General features: G+C 26.9%; 1 protein-coding gene across 1 annotated transcript; it reads left to right on the top strand.

The window, feature by feature from the left end:
- The first annotated feature begins 6,640 nt into the window (after window positions 1–6,640).
- Window positions 6,641–12,076, top strand: LOC112590987. The gene is made up of 7 exons (XM_025334605.1): window positions 6,641–6,760; window positions 7,014–7,232; window positions 8,048–8,485; window positions 8,569–8,667; window positions 11,003–11,193; window positions 11,499–11,796; window positions 11,867–12,076. Exons 1-7 carry the CDS (start codon window positions 6,641–6,643, stop codon window positions 12,074–12,076), a joined length of 1,575 nt encoding a protein of 524 aa, XP_025190390.1.
- Window positions 12,077–17,929: the final 5,853 nt, after the last annotated feature.

The raw sequence follows: 17,929 nt of genomic DNA, 5'->3' as shown, positions 1-17,929 counted from the left end.
TTAATTGTGTAAACAATCAAGTAATTATTTAGTCATAGTTTCAGCTGATGTGTTAAATCAAGATTAAATGTATAAGGTTCGCCTAGATACTCTTCAAAAAATGTTCATCTAACAACTACTAATGTTAATTTGCTAAGCGTCGTAGATTCATCAATTACAATAGAAATTTTTATATTAGTTGATATGATTTTGTGGCAAATAGTTTTTTTTTCATTTCCAATGTTATATGAAGTGCAATGTCTGAACATGTTTTATTAGAAAGTAAAATATTACCCATATTTATACCATTTAAGACTTATAAATCTACTTCATTTGTTAAGTCAACGAATGGTCTATTGAGTTTTAATGATTTTATAAATGGTTCTAAATACTCTTTTAGTAGTTAGCATATTTGATTTATGTGAATTTTTGAAGCATTTACAATTTGTTTTTTTCTAGACTGTTATATATTTTTACTGCTTTGAGATGTGTCAGATTTTTTGTGTTTAAATATTTTTATTCTCAGACTTGAATTTTTTGTCACATAATTATTATCATTTACCATTTGAAATCATAGAACAATCTTGCCATGGTTTAGAAATACATACATTTTGATCAGGTGATTATCCTAAATTAGTTATGCACTTGCATATTAAACAACCTAATAATTTATTTTTGATGATTAACAAGTAATTAGAACTTTAAACATTTTCGTACTGATTCCAATAATCAGGTATTTCACTTGATTTGTTTGCATTTTTTACTTCAGTTTTTTTCCATATTGGTTGGTTATTCGTTGGGTAGACACTTTTTTTTATTTGTAAAAAATTATCATTGTTCGTACACACAGCCTCTGTATTTAAAAAGAATCAATGTATACTTGTGTTACATAAAATGATTATTTTACTAAAGGAATAACAATATTAAGCAAAAATATGAATAAACTGTAATAATATGATAATAAAGATATCTGAAATGTAATAAAATACATGAGATCCAAAGTGTAACAGTATAAAATATTTATATACCTAATTAAATTGATCTATAAATTGTAGTATAAAATAATAGTACCAATAAAGCAATAAAATAAATAAATGAAAAATAACAATAAATAATATAATTTAATGAAAGCTCGTCAGTCCCTACCTGAGAGGCTATTATCTCTAGCAAGCTTTTAGCACATGCGACCTTCACTGGGTTGTATGCAATTTTAGCAATAAAAATATAATTTGTATTAACCACAATTAGTGCAGCTAAAGGCTAATAGTACAATTAGGATTTTAAAAAATAAACAAAAATACACTAAAAAAAATGACCTAATAACTTTAAAAATTAACTAAAAATGATCAAAAATGTATTTAGATCAGCTAAAAATTTTTATTTTGAAATAATAATTATTTTTTATTAATTTTTATATCATATAAAATACTGAAAATAGATAAAAATGTATTTTAAGAAGTAAATTTAACAAATATATTCAAATTTGAGTTGACAATTAATTACCTATACTATTTTTCAATATCAATGAACTGGAGTAGGTAATTGAGATACAACACATAATAAAAAAAAGCTTAAAATAAACAAAAATGAGTTTAAATATACAAAACTAACATAATAAACATAAAAATTACCTTAAAAATGCAATAAAATGCATTAAACACAAATAATGCAAAGTTAAAATTAAACATTTAAATTGTTATAGAACAAAAATAATTTAATTTTTGGTTAAAAATGTATAGCACTAAAAGAAAAAAAATGGAAAATTCATCAAAATCTTAGTTCTACTATAATAAGTAACGAAGACCAACAATAATTAACCAGATTAAATACAGTTATCATCTCACACTCGTGAACATAAAATAATGAAAAAAATCTAAATAAAAGAATATGATAATCATTTTTTAAAAAAAAAAGAAAAAATTACCGTGCTGAACGATGGTTACCAATTTGAGCCTTTGAATATTTGAACGTGAATAGTATGAAGAAAAAAAATGATATGAATATGAAACTTAACGTTCGTACGATTTGAATTTCACCACGTGACACAAAAGCACACTTTGGACTTTTAAAATGAAAAGAACACTGTCTGGAAACTACACTAAGTACAGCACAGCTCGAGAACCGTCATCGTTATTAGGGCGTTTTTAACCCAATTTAGTGAAGTTGAATTCATATTTTTAACAGATTTAGAGAGAGAGAGAGAGAAAGTACAGTTACCGATCGAACGTCCACGCGATACTATCTACTGTTGACTACGATCGAATAGTATTTTATAGCATGCAAATAAAATATTTTGTATAAACTATTTCTACTTAATACTACCTACTATACTATACGGATAGTAGATAAAAGTATTAAGTACTTTATTGCTGATTGGCAATAGACAATAACTGATAAGCGCGATTTGTCATTTTTCAATTGTATAACGTTTCCAAGTATTATTTTTTAAAACATTAAACTTTCAACGAGTCAGAACGCTAAAATTGATTTTTCTGTGAACCGAAACACTATATCTAAACAAGTGACGAATCGGAATTTCCTCCTCTTTTTGAAATCGGTTGTTTTGTTTGACAATTATTATTACTGCATAAGTCTAAGTAAGTATGCTAAACGGTCTCCGTTGTCACGTTACAATATTTTGTTTTCAACACAGTTGCTATTATGTATTATTCTATTTCTACTTCCATGCCCTATTAGTTATTACCAATTACCAAATGTGTAGTTTGAATAACTTCAAACAACTCGTCTACTGTGACGTAATAAATACCTATGTCATTTAACATTTTCAACTAGGTAGGTATCTACAAGTTTAATTAATTTTTCTTTTTCGCTAATTCTCACATCATATTTATACAGAAGCTTATTGTTCGTTATTATATTTTTGTATGTTCTATTTTTCAACTCCTTTACTTTTTGAATCTATTATTATTATAATATTATGTAAGTATATTCTTCAGAACTAAAATAAAATGTACCTATTGTCACCTCTCTTTTTATTGCCTATAATTTTTCGAATTGCTAGGTAGATACTTTAAATTGTTCTTGATACTCCATACTTTGATACTATAACTAAATAAAGCCACAACGCTTTAACTTGATTACAATTTTATTTAAACAATTCAAGAATCACACTACTTCTTAGTAAAAATACTAGAAATAATTATAAATTACGCGGCCGTTGCACACACAACTCACCAGCATATAAACTGACTGCGGAAATACTTACTAGTAAGTAGTAACTAATAAACTAATAAACCATTTCGTATTATTACTAGGGTTATCGCTCGACTATCAATTTTTAACACGAGAAGCTTTGTTGCGTAGGTATACACTATACACTTATGAGTTATGAGCAATTATGACTGAACGTTGTTGAATGATATAAATTAATTAAACATCTTTCTCCAACTAAACTGGTAATTGACGTTAATAACTGGGGAATGTCCAAATTTACAATATTTACCAATTTTTAGGTAAATTACGTCATTTACCGCACATTTAAATTATTCACCGTAACATGTATATTGTACAAAGTAAGTTCTTATATGAAAAATTAAACATTTTTCATTACATTAAAATCAAAGTTTCATTTTAGTACTTATCAACATTTTATTTTTCATAATATAAAATATATTACAGATAAATGTTTGAATAAATTCTACATAATACATGAATCCAAAATGATATTACCTACGTAAAAATAACCATACATTTTTTAATTTTTCTGCGTTTTCTTTATGAGCACTGAAATAAGTTTAAAAAATGTTCGATTGATCAGCCTTGTACTTCATACTTAAACCATTCAATTTCCATTGCAACAAATAATAATCTTTAATTAGTAATTTAAAAGTAAATAGTCAATTGTAATTACACAAAGAGATTACAGCAAGAATTTTAAATTTTTATAATTTAAAAAAATAATTCTAACCGTTTAACATTTAAATTGCACTACCTATTGTTTTAGTATAATAAATATATATATATATTATATATAAAAGCCTAAGTCTTTGGCTTAAAACCAAGACGCGTGGATTTTAAAATGAAAAGGAAGAACTAAACTAAATATAAACGGTGTACCTAGGTATATATTTATTTTACATTTTAGTATTTTACATTACGGTATTGGCACAATTAATTTTAAAAGTTTATATTATATTATATTTTAAACGTATACCTAGGTACAAACAAGGGTGTTCCCATAGTATATATATACGCTGTATATTCTCAAGATTTTTTTTCATTATTATGGGTATACTGCGTATGCTCTCAATCATAATCGATATTATACCATTATATCGTTCCATATTATGTGATATATATATATGATGGGTAAGGTACTTAATAATCTGGTTTAACATTTTTTCCATATTATTGACACGCTCTTTACCGGCTTTACTCCTATAAACTATAAGAAAAATATTCTTATTGTATTAAATGTTTATATTTGATAATATTGTATACTCTCAAAAAAATTATTAGGAACACCTCTGGGTAAGTACAAATAAACACTTACGATTGGGTCACTGGCTATTAAACAGTTTATTAGTTTTGAAAGTAAATGACTTTACTGATCACGGATGGTGTTTGACAGGGTATCCCGTCAATTGAACGAAAACAATTGATCGCATGACAACTTCTCGAAAACTTTTGATCGGAATACAATTGCTCGTAAACGACAATAATTGGTCGAAGAGAAATTGCTTATAAAACTAAAAATTATTTTATTGATATTATATTGTCTTGCACTGTCGAGCTCTTACCTAGCAATTGACTCGACATTAAATCGCACCGTATTACGGTAAAAAAATACAAGATTTATATATTAAGACAAGAATCGTTAAATAGGGTGACTTACAATATAATAGGATTAAACACCAGTTTATAAGTAATAAAAATAAATGTATAATACTTAAATATTAATCGTTATTGATTATACCAGCTATATGTACTCGTATGTATATATATATATATGCTGTGACTATCAAAACGTATCTCAACAGCACACATAAATGCACGTAAACAATAATAACACACAAAATAATAATGTACTTATTAATTATTACTAGGGTTGTGAATTTGTAAGAAAGTGCATTATTTTTTTTTTTTGGCGATTGTGAAATGCATAATTTGAATTATGTAATAACAAATCTATTTATAAAACTTGTATTATGCATTTTTTGAATTTTTTGCCTTTTTTAATTTTTTAAGTCATTTTTTTGACATTTTTTGTACATTTTTTTAAAGTTTTTTTAGTGCATTAAATTCACAGCCCTACTTATTACTTATTTGGGTTATCCCATTATTAAATTATGAATTTGTTGTTTGTGAACAATAATAAAATTGTCCTTCGATCAGTTGTCATTTACGAGCAATTGTTTTTTGATCAAAAATTTTCGAGCAATTAAAGTGCGATCAATTGTTTTCGACTAATTGACATGTATCCGTTTGACAGCAACTTCATGTAGTACCTAATCAAACCTTTAAACATTGCTTACAGATTGATGAAACTAATTCCAATCTATGATTCTACAAAACACTATTATCGATAAAATACAGATGTTCTTGCCTTTAAGTTTGATAATAAGTCATTTAACTCTAATATTTAAACTTAACATCCAATAATTGGAATTATTACTAAACGTATATTTTGGTAAGAAATGCATTAGTCAGATTGAGATAACACATGCGATTACTAAGTCCTGTTAACATTATGGAGCACTTTTAATGGTATCATTTTATTATTCAAATAGTAATGGTTTTCTTTTTGACAGCATTTCAATGTATAAAAGGTGTAAAAATAGGTATCGTTCTATCGTATAGTAGATATTGAGTGGGTCACAGCGATAAATGTGTTAAATTTGAATTTAACAATACATCAGTGTATACAAAATATATTTTGAATTGCAATTAATATCATTTATTTTAACATTATACTATTTGGGTAGGTTGATTTGATTATATTTTTCTTCAAAAATATATAGTATCTACCTATTAAATTTTATAAATTAAAATTTTCTCAACATGTAACTGGTAAATAGGTATATTAAGTACATATAAGTTATAACCAACTTATTCAATATTTAAAATTAAATTATACATTTTTTGTTAAAACTTATTGAAAATCTTTAATTTAATTTAATTTGATTTTAAACTGTAATAAGTACACTTAATTTATATATTGTATACTTTCGCGCTTACATATTAGTTTACAATATTGTAATGTCTATTTAAAAGTAAACATTCGATAAAAAAATTAAGGCAAGTATTTAATGTCACGGCTATTATAACAGTACGAAATCGTCGAAGTACTAGGTAGGTAATTTGGTTCATATTTTAACATTTTTTATGAGAGTTGAGAAAAATGTTTCAACCATAAATTTATACCAAATTTTATAGGTATTTACTATTTATCAATATATCTACTCAAAGTTGTTGTTCAATATCACCAAATTGACTATTGTACTTGTGATAAAATTTTAAGAATTTATCAGTATTTAACGAAAAATATATTTTACATATAATACATGGCTATATATATATGTAGAATTTCAACTTGCTTGTAAGTTTGTTACCATAGTTAAAATTCTAGAAATCAAAAAATTAAAATTAAAATAATTTAAATTTTAATCTCATGATTTGTCTATAACATAAAATTTTAAATATGTCGTTCATAGATGACGAAAAATTCAATATTCTTTCCCAAGATCTTCTGGTGTATATAACACAACTTGAGGAAGCTTTTAACAGCATTGGTGAATCGGAAGAAAAAAAAATTATACAGGTAGATCGAATTTGTTTTTCTAGTACCTAATAAAAATACCGTATTTGAAATCAAACTGGTTATTGATTTAACAAGGTATAAGGTGAATACGATTACAAATTATTGATGGACTACCTTATTAGTCATTGCCACGTAATATTCTTTAAAATAAACTGTTCAAAACAATCAAATACTTAATGCAATATAGTATCATAATCATAGACAGACTAACACACAGTGACACTAATTTACATTTTGCATTATCTACATGCAGGAATGGTTGTTTATGATACTCGAAAATCTCCACGACGACATGGACGAGGCTCGTATCCGGAATATGGCCCTGGGCCAAATGCTAATGGATATCGAGAACAACAAACTGCGGACTCCATTTAACGAGAGACCGTCCTGTCGATCTTACACCGAACTCGTCGAATATTTGAAGTCCGTGTTGAATCAAGACGCGTCCTTGGAAGACGGCGACGATAATGAAGTAAAGTGCGGTGTAACATTATGTACCTATACTTATGTGTATTGCGGGCATTAATGATACAGTGGCGTGTACCGTAAACATATAAGTGGACTTGGATTTTTCACGGGGCTTATCATTTATACGATCTCGATTTTTAAACACAATTTATAACATATTTTATATGTATATTGTACACGTATAATATGCAAAAAGGACCTATATATTTACTACCTACAACCTACCCCATCACCAGAATATATAGGTCACTGCTAACCTATTACATTTATTGGGTATTTTTATATAAATTAAAAGTAAATATATATATAGCTATGGTAGTTATAATGCACTGGAAATACACCTTTTTAATATTATATACCCACTATCAGTATAAAACTACTTAAATACTTTTTTGTAATTTGAATACTTTTATTTTTATTTTTTTATTCACTAAAAATACTATTTTTATAACCAGAAAAATAATTTTAAATTTGTAACAAGAAGTTTTTCTTTTATTAATTGGGCAAATTATAAATCATGAATATTAGTTTTATTCATTAAATTAAGTATAATGCAATAACCATTCGTGAATATATTATATTGATGTATTATAAATTATTATGTTTGTATTAATTATTATTCATTATCTATAATTTTTAATTCCAACTATTTCAAAACTGACAAAATCTAGCAGAAAAAAAGTATTCTAATAGTATTCGAATATGTATGTTCGTTACAAAACTGCCCACTATATATTATACCTACAATAGTCGTATAATATACTTACTAATAATACAATTATTAAAAGATAACGTTGATATTAGTTTGTAGGTACTCAGGAACCCGAGAACCGGGAGATGGACGTTGCCGAATTTGACAATTTGATGTCTGCTGATAATCGGACCTACGTAGCTATCCGCACTTTACCGAATGGCGGTGGCGTGTTCGGTTACATAGCTATTTCGATGGGCGATGGTAAGGATACACAATGGTTAAATAGTAATGGTAAACCGATACCTACACCGGTGCCGTATAATTTGCGCGTGGAACAAGTAAAATCGGATGCCCAGAAAGAATCGATGTCCGAGGAGTCGGATGCTAAACAGGTGTGGAATGTTTTGAACAGGAGGCAATCGATATGTCTGAGAAACGAATTTTACGATTTCTATAAAACGCTGTACGAAGATGTCCAACAAGAAATGGTGGCTGAAGCGAATACATGTGTAGTCAGAAATTGCGCTCATCCGTTTATCGATAAGTTACTGGAATATCTCGTGGTAAGACGTTATAATGATTGTTAATACGATAGGTAGTAAAACCAATAACCATTCAATGTTTAAAAACGCAATTAATTAAATAGATCGACTTGAAAGCTATCGGTGTGAGTAGTCTCGAAGTATTCAATAAAATCAACTTGCTTTCCAGATTGAAAAAACTAATCAAATCTGTAATATGTCAGGTAAGAATATGTATTTGTGTCTCTTATAACTATATAATATAGTACCTAAATTATTTTCAGATTTAAATAAATTAAATAGCTTAAAATGAAAGTCTAAAAAAAAAGTAAATAATAAAGTTTAGTTACTTAAATACGGGTACTAAATAAAATTTTAAGAGTGGGCAATTTAAAAGTAGTTTCACGTAATTATTGATTTTTATTATTTTACACGTGATTTTATAATTAAAGAAAAAATAGTTTTGTATAGAAAAAAATTAAAAATAAAACAAAAAACCTATAATTAATACACTATATGTTCACGCCATTTAGTAAATAGCTGACAAATTAATTCACGATAAAACTTACAAGAAAGTCGTTTTACTTTAAACACAAATTTATGTGAAACAAATCATGTAAGTTAAATTGTTCTCATCATTCATAATATTATGTAAAGTGTAGATACTAACAATGTTAACTACTTACTGTAATTACAACTGTCCTAAAAGAATAATATAGGTACGTAAATTAGAGTTATTGTTAATTTTATAAAACATAGGTAATATGAATTTTGAACCGTTTTGCAATCGTAACTAGGCAAAAATACTTATGAGAGCTTTAAGCAGTAGGTATAATTGCGTCCAGCAATTAACTGGTTTCAAAATGTAAAGAAAATTTTTTATTTTCACTCATTATTATCACTGTATTAGCAAGAAATTTATTAAAACAATAGCTATATACATATTACCTATAGTCTATACTGTAAAAACATTAAAATTCTAGTATAATTATGATATTTTTAATGTGAATTCAGTATTTACATATACATAATATTAAATAAAAATAATTGTATTCAGTAATAGAAAATAATATATTTTTTTTATTTATAGAGCCATAATATTTTGAGAATTATTATATTAAATGATATTTTATTTCAGGTTAATTTTTTGATTTTTCTTTAAATATTTTAAATTACTGATATAATATAACAACTATAATTAAAACAGCAACTCGACATTTTTGAAATAATTTATCGAATAGAACATCTAAATAAAAAAATTAATTTTTTGATGAACAAATGATTTTTAGGATTAAAATACATTTTCATATTTTTTTGAAAAAAAACCTTGAAACATTATACTAATTTAATAAGTAATAACAATGTATTACTAGCTACCTAATATTTTTTTATTAAAGACGATATAACTTTATATTTTAAGACAATATAAGTTAGTTAAATATATTAAATAATATTTTCATTAATCATATTTATTTTTATTTTGGTTACGATAATTTTTTTATTAATTTATTTTTTAAGTAGTTTTAATTTTTAATTTTTTTTTTTTTTAATGAGTCATTAGATTTTGCTAATCACACATAGTCTCTAGTTAGTTATAATTATAGTCTTGTTTAAAATTAAATAATTTTACATAGATATGTTAAAATATGGTATTTTTTTTATATACTTAATATTATATAAATATAATACTGTATAGAATCTTGTAATATATATTATATCTATGCTTGTAGTACCTTAAATTATCGGAAATTTAACACAGATTGTAAAATCATAGTTAATTATGAAGTACGAATCATTTTAAAATTAATTAACTAAAAAATGGCTAAAAGGTCAAAAAACATAAAATAAAAAAGTAAAATAAAATTCAAAATACAAGAATTATTTTAAATTAATTCACTAAATTAATATTTAGTTTATTTAGTTTATTATCTATTTATGATGCGTGCCATGTACCCATACATGATTATACCAGCTAGTGACAAGAGATGATTTAAATTTAAATTATTTTAATTACAATTCATATTTCATAATAAATTATATTCTTAAAATATCAAATAAATTTCAAAATAAATTAGGACTTGAGTTATCTCATTATCTGCCAATTAACATATAAATATATCTACTAACTTTTTGGTTCCACATTTTTTACTTCTTGTGAGTACTAAGTAATTTATATTTATTATCAGAAATATAGTGGAAAAATTTATTTTATCTTTAAAAAGTTAAAATAAACAAAGGTATTAGGATATTATTTGTTTTTATGTTAAATTTTTAAATAGAAATAAATCGAAAAACGTAATTAATACTTATATACTTCTCATTGTATCTATATTATTAATATTATTATAGTATAATTGATTTAAGTTACTTTTAACACATGAATGCTAAATAAACATGTTACAATAAAATTGTCAATTATAAATGATAATAATAAATAATAAAAATATTATTTATAACAATTATAACTAAAAATAGCACCTTAATTTTTTTTTTATACCGTTCATATAAAATAATTTTATCACATCTCTAATAATACACATTTCAAAACTTGCATTTTAGATAGAAAAACGGACTGACAATTTGGAAACAGCAGTGAAAGTCTCAACAATTTCGCCTATGGAATTATTACCACCAAAATGTTGTTATAGCTTTATATCTTCTTCTCTTTGGAATGAATTACATCAACAACGACCAGGGACCAAGTATATGAATATATTGTCATATCAGTATCCTCAATATTTCTTACCAAAGTAAGTACGCACAACTTACATTGACCTTGTATGCATGTTCTTCTGTTTTTTGTTCATGACATTAATTTCACACAATTTTTTTAATTATTTTCTTAGCATACAAAATGTAAATGATATTTAAATTTAATTAGAATTTTGATGCCGATCAAAATATTAAACTAATAAGGCTAATAAAGCGATGATATACCTGTAATAGATTTGAATTCCCCATAAAGTTCACTTGAGAACATTAAATTAACCAAACGCCCATACTCATTTAAATTAAAAAAACTTAAATCTTTGTCATTTTTTTTTTTTTTTTTTAGATATTTTTCAGTGTTAATACAACAAAAGAAAAATGTATTATACACTATCTCTAAGAAATATTGTAAGATATTGGATGAAATGTTCGATGATTTGGGAGCTTCAATTATGTCAAACATGATGAAGTACAAAGACGCACATTGGGAATGGCATTTGGCCCAAGAAGTTATCGATGTTTACAACAAAGAAAAGACTTTTAAAGATAGTTTGTGTGCGGTTGAAAGTTCTGTCGATGAATCGACAGAATCATTTTTGTCAGTTCTTTTAAACGAGATTGACATGTCTCAGCAAAAATTAAAAGTAATTTATTTAAAAAACTAGTGTCGTGATAATTTCTAAAATAATGTATTTTGTTATTGTTAGGCAACAGAGAAAAAAAAATAACCAACTGGTAGATCAATTATTCAAAATTAAAAATGAAATATTGGACAAGGAACGAATGTATACAAGAGTGATGATCGAGTTTGAAGAACAAATAGATAAATTGAAAAAACAAATCAATGTCGAAAAACGGGATATAGTGATTAGAGAAAACACTATTGCAGAGCTTCAAAGGAAACGCAAAGAACTATTGAAATAAATACGTTAAAGTCCATTTAAAATTAATTCTATATGCGACTATTTCAAGTATAGCGTTATACAGACTATGTTTAGAATGGATTTTAAAGTGTTTATTTTAATATTTCTTTGCGTCTTCTTCGACGCTTTTTATAAAGCGTAAACGATCACTTTATTTTTTAAAAATTATATCACTTTTCAATTTATTGGTACTTATGTTCTTCGAATTGAATTGCCACGTACCTATATAGAAAATAAATAAATTCGAAGCCGATTTAAAATTACTAAATATCACTAAATACATCACAAGATCCATTTATGTGTAATATATTGTAAAAATTGTATATACGCATAGATTTATGATCTGTAAATAGGCCTAAATTAACTGTCACCGTCGCCACTAATCGACACACACACACACACACACACACACACACAAACTCATAAATTATTTTGTTATATTTGTTTATTTTATTTTTATAATTTAATTGTCTCTTGTGAATTATATGTATGACATAATAATATCATTAATTATTATGCAGATTACGTATTGGCGCGTCATCTGCTGTCACCAACTTGCCGGTGCGGAGTATTTTCACGCGTTATCTGAAACGTAATTTTAGGCACTCAAAAGTCTTATTTCAAAATTTATTAAAAAAAAAAAATATCAAAATTTTGTTACCATATATTCCTTAACTCAAATATAAAATTTCATTACCATACATTTATTTTTATCTACGTGAAAATTGTACGTCTTTGGTTATTTTTCGTTATTTTTAATGAAATTTTTCATTTTATTTACCAGGAAAATATAATTTTTTTTTTTTTTTTTTTGTTTTTTTTCATGTAGGTGTATTAATAGTATTAAATAGATAAAAAATATTAATTTTAATTTTTTTTTTTTTTTGACGGTCTAAGAATATTTAAAAATTTTTAAGATTTTAAGATTTTTTTTTAACGTATTAATAAAAATTACTCAATTTTACTCAAAATTTATTAATTTTATTTACATAAAATAAAGAAAGTCCCCATGATTTTGAAAATGTTATTTTTTTTTGCGTCGTGCCAAGACCAAAAAAACCGTATTTTTATATTTATTAGTAATACGAAATATGAAGTGTGCAGTCCGCTTTTTCGAAGTGTGTCGTAAAAAAAATTAATCTAAACTAAAATAATAAAACTACTAACAGAGACTTTAGGTCCGGCCCTATAGCGATGACATTTGAAGGGCAGCAAATTTTAACGATTTTTTTTTTAGGTACAAATTATAAAAAGTATTTATCATTTTTTGAAATCAAATTTTACTTATTTTTTGAGAAATTTAAAGTTTTAAGTATAATTAATTTGTAAATTGCAAAAAAATATATTACATGCGATTTAATTTTTATTAATAATGCATCTTTTTTTAAATAATATTATAATATAACAAGTTGTATATTTAAATGTGTCTTATAAATAATTTTAGGAAGGATGAGGGAGGAGGCGGTGAATTGGAAAGTGCCTATAGACGAAAAATCCATTAAATACGCCACTGACTACTATATATAATGATATATACTTCACTGTCTACTCTCAGTGGTAAGTAAGCAGTTTGAATGTTATTATATTATATTTTAGGTACTACTATAATAACATTAATAACTACTAAGTATCTTGCGCATACAAACTATACAAAGACATAATTATATATTATATATACAATTGGTTCTTTGATGTTAAAACCCGAAACTTCTCTTGTCTGGGTTTCGTAAACGTCCCGTGGTCATCGGCGGGTAATCTCTACGAACCTCAATAAATCTGTCAATACGGCGCAAGAACGCATCTGCTGTAATAAATAACCCTTACCCATTACCCACGTCAATTATATTTTTATTAAACATGTACTCTATTGAAAGTGCCATCACCCGGGGGTGGCTTCTTTTATCAAATCCTCGTGTTTTTTCTACTCATAGCAATTATTATGCTCATTTTATCAATAATACACATTGTATATTACGTGATTAAAATAAAAATGTATACTCACATCCAGTGGCGCCGAACCTATAAATGAACTGAAGCGATCGCTTCATGTATACTATGTTAAAGCAATATAATATTAACATAATACACGTTAAAATCCTCAGTGGTGAGTGTGTGGATATTTTGATTTTGCTCCATTTAAATTTCTATAAATCGGCGCCACTGTAGTCACACACACACGCACATATATATATTTTATTTTATTATTTTAAATATATATGATTAATACAACATAGGTACATACAAATACATATACATTTAAATATACTGCTCCTGTAAGCATAGCTTATGATTGAATAGAGAGTTACATTTTTGTATATATATATATATGTGTGTGTGTATGTTACCGGCAAAGTGGTGAATATAGCCAATTTAGGCACTCTATAAATTCTCTAGGAATTCTATAGAATTCCTTGAACTATTTGGCAATGTATTACATTTTAATGGTAATTTATATTATACTTAGGTATTCTATACAGTTCTTAAGATTTCTATAAAACGCCTATACTATATTAGCTGGTAATGTGTTCAATTAAAATATGTTTATTATTTATTTTTATTTATTTATTGCAGCATATAGTCGATGCATGAAATTTAGAACTACATAAAATATTATTTTTTACACATGAGCATTTTTTAGATTGACATTTTCAATTCATCATTCGATAAATTAACAGTATTTTTCGACTTTTTTCAACTTTTCTTTAGTTCAGCGTAAAAACGTTCAGACATTTTAATGTATCTTAATACGATAAACACTTTTACAAAAGTGAAAAGAAATAATATTTTTAAAGACGTATATTAAATTTTCCCGTATACAAAAATAACATAATAATATGATTAGCTAATAATATCTAACGATAATACATCGCACACGTGTGCGTGTGTTAGCATATAATCGTCAAGATAAACATTAATCGTCGATTGCAGAGGTACTCTAGGTACATATCTAAGTTTTATATTAAATATATATACTTTTCTTGCTTGAGGTTAAGTGATTTATAGAATACCTAGTCATTGTATTATATTCTATACTTTTCATGCTCATTTTTAGTATTCTATAGAATACTTAGGATTTCCATATAATACCGGATTCAACACTTTGCAGGTAACATATACACAAATTGATTTAAAACTATGATATAAGTTATAGGTAGGTGTATTATAATTAATTTTTAAAACGTAACAAATTTACAAAGATTACACTAACACAGTCTGTTCGCGCAAGTTATCGGACGTTATGAAATTATATATAATATATATAGATACATTATCGCCTTATTCGTGATTCGTCTTCCCTGGAGTCACAGTCCCTACAATATGACATCTTAAGTTCAATTGCCCGGCGTTAATTCTCCGATTGCTAGATCGACGGCCGTCACAATGAGATATACGGAGATATAAAAAGCCGTAAAGATTAAGTACGATTGATACTGCCCTACTTCGCCCAATATAGAATCAACGGCCACGTTACGGGGCAATATTTTCGGCAATATCGGAGTCACTTGAGAGGCGGAAAATCAGTTGCCCGTGCGACACTGACTAGTTACTCGTCAACACGTTGCCACTACAGGATCGGTTCGTCTATCGTATACCGCATAAGTCTGTGCGATCGCGTTAAACCCGACATTTGTCAGATCGGGTTTTCTGTGCTGTGCGATCGTACCTTTTACTTGTACGCGTTCCGAGTCCTATACATAAATATAATATATTATATATTGTGTGTCTCGTGGTCTTCATCTTTCCAATAAAGTACAACTCTTATAGTGTTTCGCGTCTGTCGTCTTGCGACCCGAGTGTTGTTCATATATATATATATATATATCGTACGTTGCGGTTTCCGCACTACGTGCAACTTAAATATATATATTTATTGTGTCTCGCAGTCTTCGTTTTGTATTGATGCGTTGTCGTCCCGATCATCGCTGAATTAATATTAATATTGTGCTTTGCGATCTCCGCGGTGTACCGGTCAGTCGGTGTGTTTTGAGTGCCGTCGACTTATATATATCAACCATAATATTATTATCGATATATTATTTGCTCATTATTGTTATGCCAATGTGCACCTGAAAAATAGCTGACCAGTGGCCTGACTGTCGCCGTCAATTCGTTACCGACCATCAACAATATACATATTTGGAACTGAAGTCGCGTAAATATTAATATCTTTTATTTATATATTACCTATGCAAATTATTTTACCACGATTTTGTTCTTTTTATCGTGCTTGTTGGATTATTAATTATTATTATTATTATTATTATTATTATTATCATCACGACGATAGTGATTGTAATATCAATTATCATAATATTAATTGTTTTGTAAACACGTCGTCGTCGTTGATGATATTTCGTCGAATTTTAACATATATATATATTTGTATTTGATTTTTGCCACGTATTCACGTGTTACTCGTATTATATTATAAGCTTCGCGTATGCTTTACGTACGGCTCAAATATTTACAACTTTTTGTATGGTCACCTTTTTCATTAGGTAATTCTTAGTAAATATTAGTGCTTATTCTTTTCGGTGGTGTATAGTCATCGCGTGGCCGACCGCTCAAACTGTAGGAGCCTCGAGGCTAAACACAGCTGAGTAATCATAATATGATAAAATGTAATCATGTAATTTTAAACTAATTAATTAATTCTGAGTAAAGCCACTTATAAACTGTTTTTTTTTCTATTATACTTCTCAGATATGATGTTTTTCTTATCGATAATCAGCATTTGATTAAAGTAGAGTGGACCTATAGGTAAATAATTAACGAAAGATTTTCCAGAAGCATTTTTGGTTTATTTAACAGGTATATCATATTATGCTCTAAATTCTCTTATACGATGAGTGTTACTTTGATTATTGTATTTAATTAGGAGAAATTCTTTTGTCGAGAACATTATTGCTATTTTTTTGTACAGAAGTGCAGTAATCTGGCCGATAGAGTAATGCCCAAACATATATAATTATTATTTGTTGAACCTTCTGTTTTTTTTTTTTTTAATATGATTCTTACATTAATAGTTTTATTTATTTTCAGATTTTTAAAAGTATTTTTTCTCGCTCCTCCCCACGCCAGTATGCTGTATAGGAAAATTGACTAGAATAATATTATTTTGGCGTTCATTGTTGCTTTTAGAACATTATTGCAAATACAAATTCAGAAAAAGTTTTTATTAGTCATATTATATACTGTTAGCATTAGTTCATCAACTTACAATGTCGAGTTATTATTAATAAGACCGTTTGCGCAAGTTGTCTTTCAAATTCGTATCGTTTTCGCGCTCACTGAACAAACAGATCGACTCGCGACATTTTACACTTAAGATTTTTATGATCTTTTCTCTATCACGTTAGATGTGATATCGGCCTAGTCCGTCGACCTTTATGCGTGTTGACACAAAGTAGCTCGATCTGATCTATTTTGCCACCCGCCGATTGACGTCCGATATGGACAACGGTGTGTAAAACTTCGTGGTCGTCACAACAACTTTAAGTTTATTTTACTCGGTAGCCACCTTACTAGCAGTTTTTAAACAAGTTTCGTTCACCTGATCGTTTTCATTATATTAAATATTTATTATTTATTCGTGTATGCACACTTTTGTCATAATTAGTATTCAATTGTACTAATGCGTTGACCGTCGAAGAAACGTATTCAACAGTTGTTAATTATATTATTATTAATTAATATTTATGCACAGTTTTGTTCTTTGTAACATAATATATGTCTAGTAAAATCTTATCATCGTTTACCTTTTTTTTTCAATTAACCTCATAATGTGAGTATTTTATAATTTATAAAGGAGCGTGAAGTGCCTGCACAACTAGAACAATAATTGTTTAGTCAT

The sequence above is a fragment of the Melanaphis sacchari genome, unplaced genomic scaffold (assembly GCF_002803265.2).
Source record: "Melanaphis sacchari strain LSU unplaced genomic scaffold, SCAv2.0 Contig123_pilon_pilon, whole genome shotgun sequence".
NCBI lineage: Eukaryota > Metazoa > Arthropoda > Insecta > Hemiptera > Aphididae > Melanaphis > Melanaphis sacchari.
Note: the sequence above shows the minus strand (reverse complement) of the source record. Positions and strands in the feature narration are given on the sequence as shown.